This window comes from Dryobates pubescens, chromosome 15, assembly GCF_014839835.1.
Source record: "Dryobates pubescens isolate bDryPub1 chromosome 15, bDryPub1.pri, whole genome shotgun sequence".
Lineage (NCBI taxonomy): Eukaryota > Metazoa > Chordata > Aves > Piciformes > Picidae > Dryobates > Dryobates pubescens.
Window position 1 is genome coordinate 4,376,838 of NC_071626.1, and position 17,176 is coordinate 4,394,013.

Genomic DNA, 17,176 nt, shown 5'->3' on the forward strand with positions numbered 1-17,176 from the left:
CAGATATTAACATCCTTACTCAGTCATGGAAGTACACTGACAGTAAAGTCACTAATGTTGTGAAGCAGTCAGATACTTGAGTGACAAACAGCACCAAAAAGCTCAGTAGAAAAATTAATCATTCTTTTTCCAGAGAAGAGTTTGAATTATGTGCAGTAAATAAGGCTTAGGGCTCAACACTGAACAGTAAGGATAAAAAATATTGAATAGCTTCTTATTCAATGAATACTGTCTCCTCTGGGCTGAAACTGAGGTAAGGACTTCATGAAACAAAACACAACAGGATTGTGTCATTCAACAAAATACACAATGCCTACATTCAGGGGGGCACTGACAATATCTTTATCATTAATTAAAAACAAAACAAACTAAAACTCCCAAGAATGGTTTGGGTTGAAAGGGACCTTTAAGATCATCTCCTTACAAAGCCCCTGCCATGGGGCATCTTCCAATAGACTAGATTGCTCAAGGCCTCATCCAACCTGACCTTGAACACCTCCAGGGAGATGGCATTCGGTCTAAATCCAGACCAAATCCATCCTCTTCCAGCATAAAGCCATTTCCCCTAGTCCTATCACTACAAGCCCTTGTAGAAAGTCCCTCCCCAGATCTCTTGTAGGTCCCCTTAAGGTACTGGAAAGCCACTATAAGATCCTCTGGAGCCTTCTCTTCTCCAGGATAAACAGCCCCAGCTCTCTCAGCCTGGTCCCATAGGGGATCCAGCTCTCTGATCAGCTTTCAGCAGTTTGATGCCTTTCTTGGGCTGGGGGCACCAGAACTACATGCAGTACTTCAGGTGGGGGTCTCACAAGAGCACAGTAGAGGGGGAGAATCACTTCCATTGTCTATGTCACTATGGAATCATCTTAATAAATCAGATGATCTAGGATCTCTATCCACCACAACCACCCCTTCCACTTAAACTAATGGAGAGATTGCTGTTCCTTTATTAACCACTATTTTAATCATCAAAGAAAATGAGACAGTTTGCAAATGCATTTAACAAATACTTGTTACAGGAAGGAAACATGAGATATCAGGCTTTGGATGAAAACTGTATTTCAGCAGATATACATTTTCTTTTTATTCTGTTGAACATAACTCTTTTTGCACTGTTTCTTGTATCTTCTCTCCTAGACTTGCCTCTTCTGCTCCTCACCACTGCTGACCTCCATGGTTAACCAGCCTCAGTGCTTCCCAATCTCAATTCTTACACGCATTTTCTTTACCAAGCATTTCCAGCATTCCAGCCTTTTCAGACTTTTATATATACAGCCAGCTTGCTGAAATACTCCAAATACCCCTGTTCAAGTCTCTCTCCCTCCACCTGTCTTCTAATCACATCTTCTCACCCAGAACACATGTCTGTTTCACACTTTCAAGAGGCTTCATTTTTCTGCTTATGTCATGGCTCCCATCAGTCTGAAATCAAGATTTACATAGCCTACATGAATGCAAAATTAGAGGGAAAAGATTTAACTATTGTGACAGGCAGAGATTTGTAATGTATGCATATGGTATGGAGTGTATGTTTTATTTCTGCAGTTGGTATATTTAGTTCTCTGGAACGTTACTCGTGCACATTATGTGAGAAGATCCCTGGTAGATCATTAGTGCACGTGATTATGCAAGACACTGCTCTGCAATAAATATGCACAAAACAGGAAGCAGAGTGATTGCAAATTACTTATGAGCATAATCTGACAAATTAGCTATACAGATGACAAGGAGGATATGGAAGTAGACAAATAATTACCCCAGAAAATTGAACAGTAAAAATAAGATTAAATTAAGTTTCTCAGGAAACCTTAGCAATGACCTGAGATTCTGGGGTCACACTGCTAATATTCATGTGTTAGGGCTTTAGTCTGCAAAAATAACCTAGCCAGTTTCATTACTCATATCTAGTGACAGCTAAAAATAGAAAACAGTGACCCTGACAAGTCAGCAAATAAATATGGAAGGCATTAAACTCACAGGAAACTCTCAGAACTACTAGCCTCAAACACAGAGAAAGTTACATTATAAAGGTTGAAAGACAGGCAACATAAAGAGGAAAACACCTATTCTAGAAGATATTCCCAATTCTAATTTACCAAGCTATTCCTTTTTCACCTTCTATAAAGGTGTCTTTTTCCTGGACACTTTTCATGCTGCGACAACATGAATACTTCACAATTTAACCTACTTCAGCACTTGTCTGGGCTAAGGTTAGGAAAAAATCCACAGACCACTGTTACAACTTTCCTGCAGGAGGAAGAAATTACTAAGGAGTAAATTCAAAGACTGTGATATTGATGGGTTTGTAACACATGATGGGGGGAAATAACCCACACAAAACAATTTTAAAATCCCACCAAAAAATGCGTCCAACTCCAGCATAAGAGCCTGTAGTGGTGCAAGAGGTTATTCACTCCCAGCTGAAGGGCTTCACAATAGCTTTGGTTGAATTTCATGAAGCTCCCATCAGTCCATTTCTCCAGCCTGTCCCTCCTAATTGCAGTTCTTCATATGAACTGTTTCTGCCTGACTTGCTATCATCTACAAATCTGCTATAACTGATGTATTGCAATCAATACTGGCCCTTGAATCCCAAAGAAACCCTCTAGTAGATACTACAGGTAGGATTTTGTACTGTTGATCACAATCCTCAGAGCCATTTACTCCAGCCAAGTTTCTGCTCACCTTTATTGTCCTGTTCCACCATCCATTGCTTACCATTTTGACTAGAAGAGACTATTCTAGAAGGAAAGTTAAACAGCATTTACAGTTCCCCCTTGTCCACAGAGGCAGTTAGCCCCTTGTAAAAAGCAATTATGGTTGGTCAGGCATGGTTTGAGCTTGGTAAACCCACGCTGGCTGTTTTCAATCACATTCTTGTCCTTTGTGTGCCTGCAAATTACCTCCAGGAAGATGTAGTCTGTGATTTTCCCTACAAAGGGTTAGACTGGTGAGCCTGCTGACCCTAGAGCCTTCCTCTTCCCCTTTCTGAAGATGGGTGTACCAATTTCCTTCTCCAGCCAGCAGAAACTCCCCATGTTTGGCATCATCTTCCCAAGATAACAGTGCCCTCACAGTAATATAGGTCCCTTGGGTTTAAATGTTTCTCTGATACTCTTCTACCGTGTTTCATTGCCACACAAATTTTGCTAGCAGGCTAAGGAATTTGAGAAATAAAACTCTAGCATGAAACAAAAACAAAGTGGAAAAGGGAATGAGGGCCTCACCTTTCCCATATGCTTTGCAACTTAGGTATCTTGACCCAGTGAGCACTGGGTCCACATTTTCTTTTGCTGTCAACATATTTACTTTTGACCTTCCCATCCCTCACTAGTTTCATCTCCAGCTAAGGATTTTCTTGTCTTGTTCTTGCACCCTTGGCACACTGGTAACAAACCCCATGTCATACAACCTCATGCACTTCATGTATTTTTCATGTATCTCTAACTTAAATCATCCAGGATTCTGTTTTATCAGACACTCTGGTCAATACCTAATGCTTACTATTTCTCACTTTACCCAAATCAGCTCTAAAATATAGAATAAGATAAAATCCACCCAAATTTTGGTTTAACTTAGTTATTTAAGTGGTTATATATATATATTCTCTACATATACCTTCAATTAGAATTGTTTTCATGGAATGGGATGGGATGGGATGGGATGGGATGGGATGGGATGGGATGGAATGGAATGGAATGGAATGGGATGGGATGGAATGGAATGGGATGGGATGGAATGGAATGGAATGGAGTAGAATAGAATAGAATAGAATAGAATAGAATAGAATAGAATAGAATAGAATAGAATAGAATAGAATAGAATAGAATGGAATAGAATGGAATGGAATGGAATAGAATGGAATAGAATGGAATGGGGTTGGAAAAGACCTTTGATATCATCAAGTCCAACCTATCATTTTTACCTACAAAAATATTTGAATTAGGCATGTGGTTGAGTTTGAAGCAAAATCATTCAATATCTGCTTTGGGGTGAGCTGAGTCACTCTGTATGCTCCCTACAGATCTCTGTTGGCTATAATGGGAACTTAGACACCTAGCACAGCCATCAACACCTATACAAACATAGTTACCACTGGGTGTTCTAAGTTGGGACTGAATTGCACTCAAGATGTCATTTTCAGCATTTCTGCTTTCTTTCGAAAACATATGTGAGATAAATGGGAAACTGTAAAATCATTTAAGTGAAATTCCTCATGGAATTAAATCTCACACACCCTTTCTTATATTAGGCACATGTACATTGTTATAAATTCATAGATGTTAAATTAGGTACAGAAGAGTTGTTAGATCGTTTCTTCACTGCAAAATGAGCACACTGAAAATGCTGTCATCAGGAAGAAGTAATTAAAACCTAATAAAAGTCTTCACATAAAGGCTATAAAGTTTAAACAAAAAGCACTCCCTGCTTTCCAAAAGGATCCATAGGTATGAAAATATCTTAGCAGCAGGCAGGAATTAACACTGCTTCTTATGTCTTGCATATTTCACATTAAAAGTTGACAAAATATTTTACCTCAAAGTAAAAAAAGGATTGTGCTGTGCAGTGTGACTGACTGGATGACTGGGTGTCCCTGCCCACGGCAGGCGGGTTGGAGCTAGATGATCCTTGTGGTCCCTTCCAACCCTGACTGATACTATGATACTACTATGATACTATGGAAGTGGCTAGCAGAAAAATTCCATAGCAGATGGGAATTCCACCTATGGAGTCACCTCTTCAGGAGAACAGGCTAAACTTGCTGAAGGAAAAGGGAGTGTAACTGCACTCTGTGCTGTATACTCCCTTAGGGATCTTATACCAGCAGCACAAATTAAAGCAGCATATAGGCTGCATCAACCTGTGCCTAGGACAATAAAAAAATGGCCTAGAGCTACAAGAATTCTTTCATAGCTCAGCCATGAACAACCACATGAACTGAAACTGAGGCAAATAAAAGAATCTACCTGTAGATTTCTAAAAAAACATGGATATGTTCTCCTTGATCACTGCTGCAGTGACCATAAATGCTTGTCTTAAAAGCATCTGTATTTGCTCATCATAACATTTCCAGCCTTGACAAGTCACAAGATAGCAGACTTTTCAGATTACATCATTCCTCATTTTATTTAATTTATATCCCCTGCTATGAACTACCACTTAGAAGCAGCAATCTCATATCTCAACTTGAAAAATGTATAAAGCAGCACTAATTCTATTGAATTTCCAAACTACTGAAATCATCAGCCAAGAGGGAAAACAAGATGGTGACTAATATGCATTTATCTAGTCCTCTGCAGAATTTGGCATCAGCCATCTAGTGGAGTTCAGGAGAATTCTAAAAGAATTCTTTCAAGTTACAGACACTTCAGCTTTCCAGGGTTTTTCTTTTCCTTCTCCTGTTGGCATAATTTATTAGTCTTCCTGACTCCATCCTAACATGATGAACATGAGCCAGCAGTGTACCCAGGTCACCAAGAAGGCCAGTGGCATGCTGGCCTGTATCAGGAAGAGTGTGGCCAGCAGAAGCAAGGGAAATCGTTCTGCCCCTGGACTCTGCACTGGTTAGGCCACACCTTGAGTACTCTGTCCAGTTCTGGGCCCCTCAATTTAGGAAGGATGTTGACCATTCCAGATTCTGTGCAAGTAAGGCGGAATTACAGTGACAAAACCAACGTGGCACTCACCAGCTCACTTAAAGATGTTGATTTGCTGGAACATGTCCAGAGATGGGCAACAAAGCTGGGGAGGGGTTTGGAGCACAGCCCTATGAGCAGAGGCTGAGGGAGCTGGGGTTGCTTAGCCTGGAGAAGAGGAGGCTCAGTGCAGACATTATTGCTCTCTACAACTACCTGAAGGGAGGTTGTAGCCAGGTGGGGGTTGGTCTCTTCTCCCAGGCACCCAGCACCAGAACAAGAGGAGACAGTCTCAAGCTGCACCAGGGGAGGCTTAGGCTGAATGTCAGGAAGAAGTTCTTCACAGAAGGAGTGATGGGACATTAGAACGGGCTGCCCAGGGAGGTGGTGGAGTCACCATCCCTGGAGGTGTTTAGGAAGAGGCTGGATGGGGCACTTGGTGCCATGGTTTAGTCGATTAGATAGTGTTGGATGATAGGTTGGACTTGATGATCTCAAAGGTCTTTTCCAACCTGGTTAATTCTATTCTATTCTATTCTATTCTATTCTATTCTATTCTATTCTATTCATAAACTCCATCAGTGCTCCAAGTACCACAACGTTTCATATCTTGATCTTATATTGAGGCAGACAATTCTTGCTTGTAATTTGTTACATTTGGCCTAACAGTTTAGAAAGTTAAGAGAATGTACACTCAAACAGTACTTAGAAAACAAGATCTGGAGTAAGGAGGAGTGAGAAGTTTATCTGTAGAGATTAACTGTAGAGCTGTGAATCCAGGACCACAATGAGCTCCCTTGGGAAGATTTGTTTACACAAACTTTGTCAACTTCCATGCCTTTCACAACGTAATTTCTGCAAGATGTCCTGGATACTGCACATATTGCTGCCTTTACATATTAAAAATGATCCAAGCTTGCAAAGAACTCTAAGGAAATCCATGGACAAAATTTTGTCTAATTGTTGAATGAAAGCATTTATAAGCAATGAGAGTAAAAATAAGTCTAAGAAAATAACAACATGAAGGTTAAGTTTTTGAAGTTCATACATCTGAAAGGGCAAATATACAGAATCAAGACAGCAATCAACTACCTTTAATACCAAACAGCATAAACTAAATGTTGCAATAATTATTAAATTGCATTTCTTATTGAAAGACAAAAGGAAGAGAATTATACATGCTTCCAAAAGACCTGAGTTTCCTAGTCTAAGGTGATAAAAGTGGTCACTGGGGAAATCTGGGAATGCTGCTCTCTGCTTGGGACACCAGTGCAAAAATCTCTATATGTTAATTAAAAGTAGCATAACTAAAATTATTTATTCTTATATTATTTGCTACCTAGAAAGGTTGGACCAGATGATCCCTGGGGTCCCTTTCAACGTGGCATTCTGTGATTCTGTGTAAAATTAGAAATTAGCATAGACTAATTTGATGCCCCTGTGAGCTAAATGTAACAAATACTTGCCACTTCATTCTGCATGCTGCTGGTCTGAAATAAGTACCTTCTAACACAGAAGTCACCTCAGAAGCACATGAGCCCAGACCCCTGCAACTGCAAGCCTCTTATAACAGGAATCAACACAACAAAGTTTCTCCTACTTTAAACAACAGTATTTTGAATGAAAAACAGAACTAGTGCCCTCATTTTTATTGATAAGGTGATCCATTTGTTATTCAAACTAAAAAGCCATGACAACTTAAAAAACTCTTAACCAAAGCTTCATTAAGTGTTTAAACATTTAAAATACTTTTTGCCCTGCAAGCTATCTCTAAGTGTGATTTGATTTTGCACAAGAAGCTGTGTGAACCACAAGGCTCTGCATAAGGACAGAACTAGACTTGTGTGGTTCTCAGTGTGCACTGAGGCCAAACTGTGGCTATGCTGCGAGCAAGACACTGCTCTGAGAAACAGATGAGGAAACAGATTGCAACTCGCAGACTGACAATCTGCTTGCTGGGTTTCTTATACTTTAGAGGAGAAATATCTTGGGCCAGGCCTGTACACAGCATAGCTGTGCTAAGCATGGATAAGCAAAGAACGGAGTCATTCTCTGCCACAGTCTGCCAAGTGTAGAAGGGGAAAAAACCAGCTCCTTGAAGGCCGCTCCACCCCCCCATGCTGTGTAATGGCCAACAAAGAGCAAGAAGGGGCCAGCTCACCCTTCCCTACTACCCTGTGCCAGTTCACATGAATCCATATTCTATCCCACAGTCCTGTCAAACATTCATAGCTCTTTGTAAAGTGTAAAGTGTAAAAAGACTACAAATTAGCATTTCATCAAGAATTATCAATTTTTCTTCAGGCTGTAATATATTAGTAGGGGAAAAAAAAAAGGCACGTACATGGGTGCATGTAGCAAAATTATATGAGGTCTCTGAGCTACATGAAAACCTTCAAAGTTATTTTGTCCTGAAACACTTTGACAGAAATTAAGCCTGCCTCTACCCAGTCATGAAATATATGATGGTCAATAAAAAAACCCACCAAGTTATGCATATACAGATCATCAAATTAAGTACATTAAAAATACTGGGATTGTTTGAAAAACACTTTACCCTTTTTATGTGTTAAAGAATTAAACAATACATTCTTTTAGAAGGACTGAGGGATTTCACTCTCCAGTTTTGGTGCTTATATTTGATTAAAATAGAAGCCAGTTAAATAATTTTAAAATCTGTGAAAATTCTCTTTGCAATCTGTTGCACACCTAAGAAAAGGTTAATATACTAATAGTTAACATACTAATACATGACAAATCTGAGAAGTAGAATTCCAGAAGGAGCAGAGAAAATAAAGCTGCCTTACACTTCGATCTTCTCAACTCTGAACATTTTCTGAGGGGTTTCAAAATATCCTTGTTTCATAGGAAAAGAGCAGATCCCTAGTCCTGCACTAATGTTTTGGGTTGGAGACTGTAGCCTGCACACAGGTGTAACACAGCTTTAGACATCCTACTATATCTCACCTAGAACTTGGATGTATCTACATGGAACATGGGTCTTTGTTAAAGTCCATTAGCCTGTGCTGGAACCCCAGAAACTCACAGGCATCTAAAATGCCACAAAATATCTGTGTTTAAGTAACTAATGTACTCTATGCCAGGTGTTTACCAAGGATTATACTTGCTCTAATATGTTGCAACGTCTTATGCTCACTTTGGCATCTGAGGAATTCACCCTCAGTATATTCACCTTTATACTCCAGAGCAAATTATGGAGACAGGCAGGGAGCCACACACTAACCCAGAGCCTTTCGAAGCTTCTCTTGAACTGAAGCTAGTTATATGGTAGTCACAGTCAAACATCACTGATATGTCCTCATTGCTTTAGATGAATCAATTTGGGCGTGAGGTCTTACATAGTATCTGGGTGTTTATGACCTTTTCATTAAACATATAGGATTTTAATGCACTTCACACATACTCTGCTTTAAGCATGTGTTTAAATCCTCACAGTATATTACCTATTGAATCCACACATTCATTCATATATTTATCTGTGTGCTTAAACAGCCTTCCAGAATGGTGGTGTTTGCCTGAACTGTTGTCATCGTTTAATATAATGACTTAGAAGTCAGCCCTTTAAAAAGCAGATAATTTACTCTGCAATTGACATCAATGAATAGGTTCAGCTATAAAACAACCATACAAAGCCTTGTCCTATTTTTCCCCAAAGTGCCATAAAATTCACTAAGAGTCAGGGGGCGGGGGAAATGTGATAAAAATGCAAATAGATCAGAGCTCAGATAGTTTGTTCCCCGGTTCAGATAACAATCAATGTGCATTTGTCAATTCATGAATATTAAATTTCATTCACAAGGTACATAATTAGTGCAAATCAATTTCCACCAGAAAAGGCACCAAGCCATGGAAGGTTCAGCCACATAAACAAAGTTGTCTCCAGCACTTAGAAGAAATCTGAAGTGTGCTGCTACTTAGGCCAACATATCAGGCATAATATTAGTCCACTTTCTGCTGAAACACTTGGATTTTTCCAACCTAATGCAAGGGAGAGTGTTGCCAAAAGGAAAAAGAAACAGGGACACAGACTTTTCTCACCAGAACAGGCCAGGTACAGCTCTGGGACACTTTTTTTTTTAGGAATTGAGCAATATACCACAATCAGTGAAACACCAGAATTTACTGCCAAGGACTGTCCAAAAGATTATATACAAAGATGAAACTTGCATGCCTGTATTTCTTTTTCTATTGCTTTTACTTCATTATAACTTTCAAAAGCAGTTTGCAGTCTAATAAGGTGTATTAAAAAAAAAAAAACAGCAAACAAATAACCAGACTGGTAAAGCTCCACTAGAAAGCTAAATCAAATGATTTTCTATTGAGAAAAATTCTTCAGATCATCCCAACCAATCTCAAATTCAAATGTTTATACTGCACAATTATGGCTCTTCTACAGCTTTGCTATTTTCAGCAAGTGCTGACTTCCTAAACAGCACCAAGATGACTGGGTTTCAACATCTTTTTTTTTTGTTTGTTTCCATGTGTTCTGGACCAAGATGACTCCAACCTTAATCTTGCATGTCACTCTGGACTTAAGCCATAATTCCTGGCATCAGTTAGATCATGCAACCTTAAAAAAAAAATAAAAGGTACCTAGTACATAGAATTTTTTTTTTGCCTTGAAAACACTTTCTATAATGCACAGCAGCTTCTACTTTGAGCACTCCTGGTGAAGTCAAAGAAATTACTAAGATTCCCTCTAAAACACATGGTGTTCAATAGTGTGTGAGATTGTGAGTGTTTATGCATCAAGCCACCATGGATTTATTTATTTTAATATATTCAAATGACTCCTTTAAAATCAGAAATAATTTAGCAGCTGTAAGCTACATTTGTACTTTCAATTTTTGAAGTTGTATTTATAGAAGTCACAGATGTTCTTTCTAACATAAGAAATACCATAAACAAGGCAGTACATAGTTTAGTTTGCTTTACTTTCCTTTAAGCTAAAGTGCACTTCCAGAAAAAAAGAGAGGGGGTAGGGGGAAGAGAACAACCAAACAAACAAAAAAACAACCAACCAAACCCAACTGTAGTTGAGTTTCTAATCTCAAGCTCTTCTGTTTAACAAACAATGGCTTTCATGACCCATCTGTATATACAAATCACATGGTTACTGTGTTCTGTATACACAAAGTAAAACACTGATGTTCAATAACAAAAGAAAACCACAACCAAACACAATCCCTCTGGATCAACACAACTTGGGGTATACAATACGTAAGTAATAGTGTGAGAACACAGCACAGGCACTAGCCCTGAAGAAAGTCACTACACAAGCCATGTGGTGGAACTGGATCATAAATGGCCAGTCACTGTACTGAAATGAACTTAATTCTGTGCTTACAAAAAATGAGCATCACATTCTAAGAAGCCTCAGACTTCAACCAATTATCTGGTACACACCTTGCCATGCAGCCTGTTCAAGTACAGCGCTGATAGCACAGTGTGTTTTCACTTTGGTCAATGAGCCACTAACTAAACAGTGCAATAACTAATTCAGCTGGGGCATCAAAGAACTTTGGTGAACCACAAGTATCTGAACTGCTGTTCACAGCACCGAAAGCAGCCCTAAAGTAACAAGACTTTATAACAGAATTTAAACAGGCATAATGTGGACAGTTGCACTAAATTTTCTCTGAGAGAGAACACTGAAATAATAAGTATATTGCCAAGGAGGCACTGGCAGTAAGATCCCAAATTTATTTTCATTTAGGATATTCCCATTTCTCTAGGCCTTTTCTTCCCTTCCAGAAAAACAAAAACACTCAAGCACACAAAATAAAACAAAACCCCATAAACAAACAAATACACACACACAAAATATTCCAACAAACAAAACCAACCAAGAAAAAAAAAACCAAACCCCCAGTTAATTCACATTCTAGGTCAACAGTGTTTCAGTTCACTCTTCTTTTGCTATGCCTACTGTGGTACTGGACACTAGCACTGAACCCTGTGCTGCAGATCTCCTGGCTTGAATAGTGTCAAATATCATAAATGCTCATGATAATGCTCTTACTTAAGAACATGATGAAATTTAACATCAAAGCCACGCTGTAGATTGCCCGAGATACAACTAATGACTAAAGTTAAATCCTTTCACCCAACATGGCCAGTAACCCAATTTCACTCCACTAAATCCAGGTACCTGGAAAAGTATTGATGCTCTTTTCTAGCCTGCTCCCTAAGTTTTACACCTTCTCTGCCTTGATGATCTCACACTAAAAAATAAAAAATAAAAACCCAAAGGAAAAAAAATCCCTTTGTTTTGTAGGCTCATTACTATGCCATGCTTAATTTCTTCTGCAAGTGAGGGTAGCTACTATAGGTGAGGGTATGGGGTGAAGCTATGGCTTTTTACACAGAATTCCACAATACAGTGCCTTGCCTGTGATTAAAGCTTCCACCTGGGATTGAAAGTAGTAATTTGAAGGTGAAATATCAAAGGGTGAATAATTAGCATATTGTGCATATTAGTGCAGCAATAAAACCCTAAGTTCTGCACCACATCTAGGAACAGAATGAACATGTATCTTACTGACGCATTGAAGGCAAGACATTCAGTGCCACTACATTAATAAAATGCCTGCCTGTGACTTTAAACACAGGCACACTTGTACTTGGCGAGAGAGTGAACCATTTATTGTTACTATGCAGGATGCAGGGATGGAAATGAAGATGAGAGGGGCGATGATGATGATGATAGGGAAGAAGAGGTTAATATCCCCAGCATCTGATGGGGAACGATGTCCCTACCTCAATAAGCTGGATAAGGGAATAGCTCCAGATCCACTGCCCAGGATCCCTCCTTTCCTCCCAGAGAGGAGTTTCTCCACCAGAGCCACATTCCCAGTGCGAGCAGCTTCCAGCAGTTCCTGGTCCTTCCCCATGGTAAGGAACCAAGCAGCCCCCCAGGCACCCCGCCGCGCACTCGGAGAGCTACACCCCGGGCCACAGCGGCCCCCTCTCCACAGAACGGTCTCCGCTCCTTAGACCCTGCCTCAGAGCAGAGCAGAGATTCCTGCAGTCCCTTCCAGACCAGCAGGAGCAGCAGCAGGAGGGAGGAGGAGATTCACCTCCTCCTAGTTTCACTGGATCATTTCTGGGTGGAGTGTGGAAGAGAAAGGCGGGGGGGAGGACGAGGCCAATAAAGAGCCTCCCCCCCACCTTCCATGCATACACCCTGAGCCCCGGCCCGGAGGACGGGACGCGAAGCGCTGCGGTGGGCGAGCGGGCAGCCTAAGCCCCCATGCCCGTGGCCGGCTGGGATGAGGGGGATAACGACCCTTACTGACGGACGGAAGAAGGGAGGGACGGAGGGAGGAGGCACAGCCCTGACTTGACAGGCCCGTTGCTGGGGAGACGCGGCTGGCGCGCGCTCAGTGGCTACCCGGGCCCGGTGCCCCCCTCCGCCTGCCCCAGCCCTTCACCGCCGCCGAGGGCTCCCCGCCTCCGCCCGCCGGCCCGCACAGCCCCGCCTCGCCCCGCCCCGCCCTTCCCGCCCCTTGGCAGCGGCGGCGCCTGGAGCTCTACTGCGGTGCCGCGCGCTGGCCGTTGGGGTGGGCTGGGGATGCTCGTGCGCGCACGCCCAGGGAGCGGCGCCTGCCCGCCCGCCCCGCCAGGTGCATCGTCCTAGGCTCTGCTAGCGGGAGCGCTCGGAGGCTGCCGCGCCCGTAGGGCCGGCCGCCGCAGGTGCTCTGGGGCAGCGCCGGGGAGGTGGCGCCTCCTCGCGCTGCGGAAGGGGAAAGGAGGGAGATGCGTGCCGGGGCGAAGGAGGCAGAGGGCGAGACGAAGGGGAGGATGAGGGGGGTGTCCTCCTGCCGCTGAGGTGGCCTCGCGCGGCCCGGGGTGCGGCAGCAGGCGAGGCTCCGTGGTCCGCAGCGGGAGGGGGGCTCCAGGAGGGGAGGACGGGTTGGAGGTGGGCGCCTTCTGAGGCGAATTAGCCGCAGGTGCGGTTGGGGTGGGGTTGAGGGAACCGTGTCCTCGAGCATGTGTAGGTAAGGAGATTCCCCGCACCGAGGCTTGAAGCCCATCCGGGGACGTGGCAGGGCGCTCCGGCGCAGATAGGAGCCTGCTTCGCTAACCGGTGTAGGCAAAAAGGAGAATCCGGGCCCCGCTGAGGTCGGGAGCAAAACTGAGTTGCTGGCTCGGCCTGTCAGGCAGACGGGACTGCTCCCACCCATCAAACGCCAGGATCGCGGCTTTAACGTGTCAAAGGATGACACGTGTAACACTGTATCGGGTGTCTGAACCCGTCATCCCTTCTGATACTGGGTTCTGTTAAGGGTTTCAAACATGTAACCTTTTCAATCGTGCGACTTTTCCATGCACCAAAATTAACCATTACTTAGGGCTTTCTGGTTTTTTATAAGTTATGTGGAAAATACTCAGTGCTGGCCGACTCATAGGTGCACCCATGTTTAATGCACCCTTTGAAACTCTGCATATGTGAAAAGCCAAATTACAGCTTCGTATTCCTGTCTTGAGTTTAGCATTTTGTGTAAGTAGAACCCTAGGTATAGCAGGCAATTAGGAGAAGACCTCTTCCCGTTCCCCCGTGGAGATCAGTGGTTCACTGTGCTCACAAGATGTAAACCACGGCAAAGGCAAAAAATAACATTGTGGTGGGCAGGATTTTAATGTTATGCTTCCAGAGAGAGTGTTAATTACTCCAAACCTATGGTGCATTCAAGTGAGTGGAAAGATGCTTGTTGATTTCACAAACGATTGAGTTTAATCCCTGTCAGAAACAGTTTCACAGATGTTTTCATATTTTTTATTAGCTATTATTTAATTAACATTGTTTAGCTTTAAAAAAAAACAAAACCAACTCATTTTCATGCCTTCAAAATAAATAGTTGTTGGGTTGGGTTTTTTTCTTTCCCTAGGATCAGATTTTTTTTCTTGCAAAGGAAACAAAATGTTGTTATGAAAACCTGTTGTTGTCCACAGCAACAAAACAATATTATTTTTTTTTCTTAGCTAGAAAACATAATTTACATATTTTGGCATTTTCAGGAAGTGTGAAATTGTCTTCTCCAGTGTTGTCAACAGGACATGGAATTGAGCAGTGACATAATGGGTGGAGAAACTTCTGTAACGATGGCCTTTCTGATTGAAAGAGTGTGATTCTGTGATCACCAGCGTTTCGTTGGAGCTTAAATAGAGAAATGTATAATAACATGAATTAGGAAGCACAGCTCAAGCCCTTAGTCACAGTGGAAAACAGTAATTTAATGCTGGAGTACAAAGTTATGTGTCTTGTTACCAGCCACATCCACACTGCTTCCAAAGAACTTAGCCATAAACTATGGATACCCCTGTGTTCTAAAGCTTCTTGCTGTCCTCTTTTAAGGCAGTCATAATTTCCCTTTATTTTTACCTTGAGTTTGATCATGTGCATTGCCCCACAGATGCCTTCTCTTGAATCCTCTGCATGATTCGATTTCTTCAAGTTTGCTGAGAGCCTCTGAAGCGGTGCCCATGTTCCATGAAGAGCTAATCATCAGGCAGGGGTATGTGCATAAACCTGTGCATTTGTGAAAAATTAGAATGGAAGCAGATAGGAAGGAAAACTCAGGTTTTAAAGAACTTTTATTGTTTATGTGGTTGGATCAGCAGATGGCAAATATGACTCAGTATAAATGTTACATAATTCTTCTTGGGAAAATAAAACCTCAAGACTCTGCTCTAATTGGAAAGATCATCCGAAAAGCTGTTGAAGAGCAGCGTGGAGAATTGGGATAGAGGTATCAATGGAGCAGATGCATGGAGTAGCCAGCAAGTTCAGGAAGATTTTTATGAATGTAGTGAGGTTTTAAACATACCCCAGTAAACTCATCAATGTAGTACCCAATGAAACTGTGAACACCAAACACAGGGCTTGCTTTTGTCAGCAGACAGAGCACTAACAGTTGTTCTGTCATCTTGAAAAGTAAAAAAGGAATTTAAGCAGCACTGCTTCGTGGAAGGGTTAGACATGGGGCTACTGAAGCAAAGAAGTCAGAACATGGGTTAGTCTGTTTCCAGAAGTGAAACTGATGGTGGACTGTATTCAAACAAACAAAACCCCAAGCAAAACTAATACAAAAAACCCAACAACATACCAAGACTGAGTTGATTGTAAATTGTGAAACCTATTAGACTGGGTGGACTCCTTTGTGGTTTTAAATATCTGCACTCTTTCTTCCTGTTAATACCAGGACAACAGTGTGGAGTGTTACATATATATATATATATATATATATATATATATATATAGTGTATGTATATATATGATAAATATGTTAACTAGACATAGGAAATAGAAGCATAGGTTTATAATTTGCAACAGATGAGAAAGAGCTAAGAGCTCTTTCAAAATGTGTGCTTTTTCCCTAGCACAGCAGAATTTTGATTCTATGATTTTTGTATTTGCAAAGACATTTTAAGTTATGACCACTGCAGCTGTCAGTGTCTAAGTGGCATCACACTTTCAATCTCAAAATTTCTCTTAACACAACATATGCCTTACCTTCTGTTTTCTTCCATTTTGTAAAATACCAGAGAAAGTACTTAGCCTACCTAAAAACTCTTTAACTGGTTTGTCATTTGAAAGGGCTGGGACTGACTGCAATAAGCAGGGGCTTTCCTTAATGTTTTTAGAATGCAGCTAGCACTTGGCTTCATTCTCATTTCAGGGTAACAGCTTCTTCACTTCCCTCCACCTGCAGCCTCCCATATTTAAAGGCAAATTAAATGGATACTTTCTGTCATTCTGTGACTTTACCCTCTGTATTTTGAAGCAGGAAATGATATGGAAAAGTGAGTTATAAGTGTTGAAAAAAACCCACCCAAGTCTGTGATATTAAAAATAGTTGTGTAAAATAGCAAACACATTGACATCCTACTTCAGGACTGTCTATTATCGATTCCCTCATGGAAAAATATGAGAAAGGTCTGAGATCCCTGTTAAAAATTCTGAGGGATATTCTGAGAGAGCACTCAAAATGCTGTAATGAACCATGAGATTGATTTGGCAGTAAAAAAATAAATTAGCATTAAGTAGGCCTAATTATTCTCATTTTTACACAGCTATGTTGAGTCAGGGACAAAGGCTGCAAAGTGCCCAGAAGAAAGTGCTGTTTCTCACACGCTTGGTGGCAAGAGCTTTTTAGGCTTGATCATGTCATTTGCTCTTTATAGTGTGTACATAATGTTAAAAAGACACAGTGAACTTCAAACAACCATGACTGGCTTTGTGTTTGCACTGCTCATGTAGGAGGTTTCTGAACATCAGGCTCAGAGGCTAGGTCCAAAGTGGAGGGTCCCAGGAGCACATCTGAGCTCCTGAGACTAGGGAATAACATCTATTGTGTTCTGGTTCCCTATCAGGGTGAAAACCAGATGTGAATCAGCCTTCCTCTGAAGCCTTTCCTCTGTGATAGACTCAGAAGGTACATGGACACAGTGGGCAGGTCTTCAGTTTAGATAACTAGGACACACCATAATGCTCAAACGCTGTTTAGGTTGGCTCT

General features: G+C 41.5%; 1 protein-coding gene across 13 annotated transcripts in view; it reads right to left on the reverse strand.

Moving 5' to 3' along the window:
* ANKS1B (ankyrin repeat and sterile alpha motif domain containing 1B) overlaps positions 1-12,820 on the reverse strand; it is a 414,109-nt gene extending 401,289 nt beyond the window's left edge. For 4 of the 13 annotated variants that reach the window (XM_054167860.1, XM_054167859.1, XM_054167858.1 and 1 more), the window contains exon 1: positions 12,417-12,818. In XM_054167860.1, coding sequence (XP_054023835.1) covers positions 12,417-12,550 — 134 coding nt within the window. In that variant the 5' untranslated portion in view covers positions 12,551-12,818. Of the gene's footprint in view, positions 1-12,416 lie in introns of all 13 variants that reach the window. The other 9 variants (XM_054167864.1, XM_054167871.1, XM_054167862.1 and 6 more) reach the window with 6 other exon arrangements.
* Positions 12,821-17,176: the final 4,356 nt, after the last annotated feature.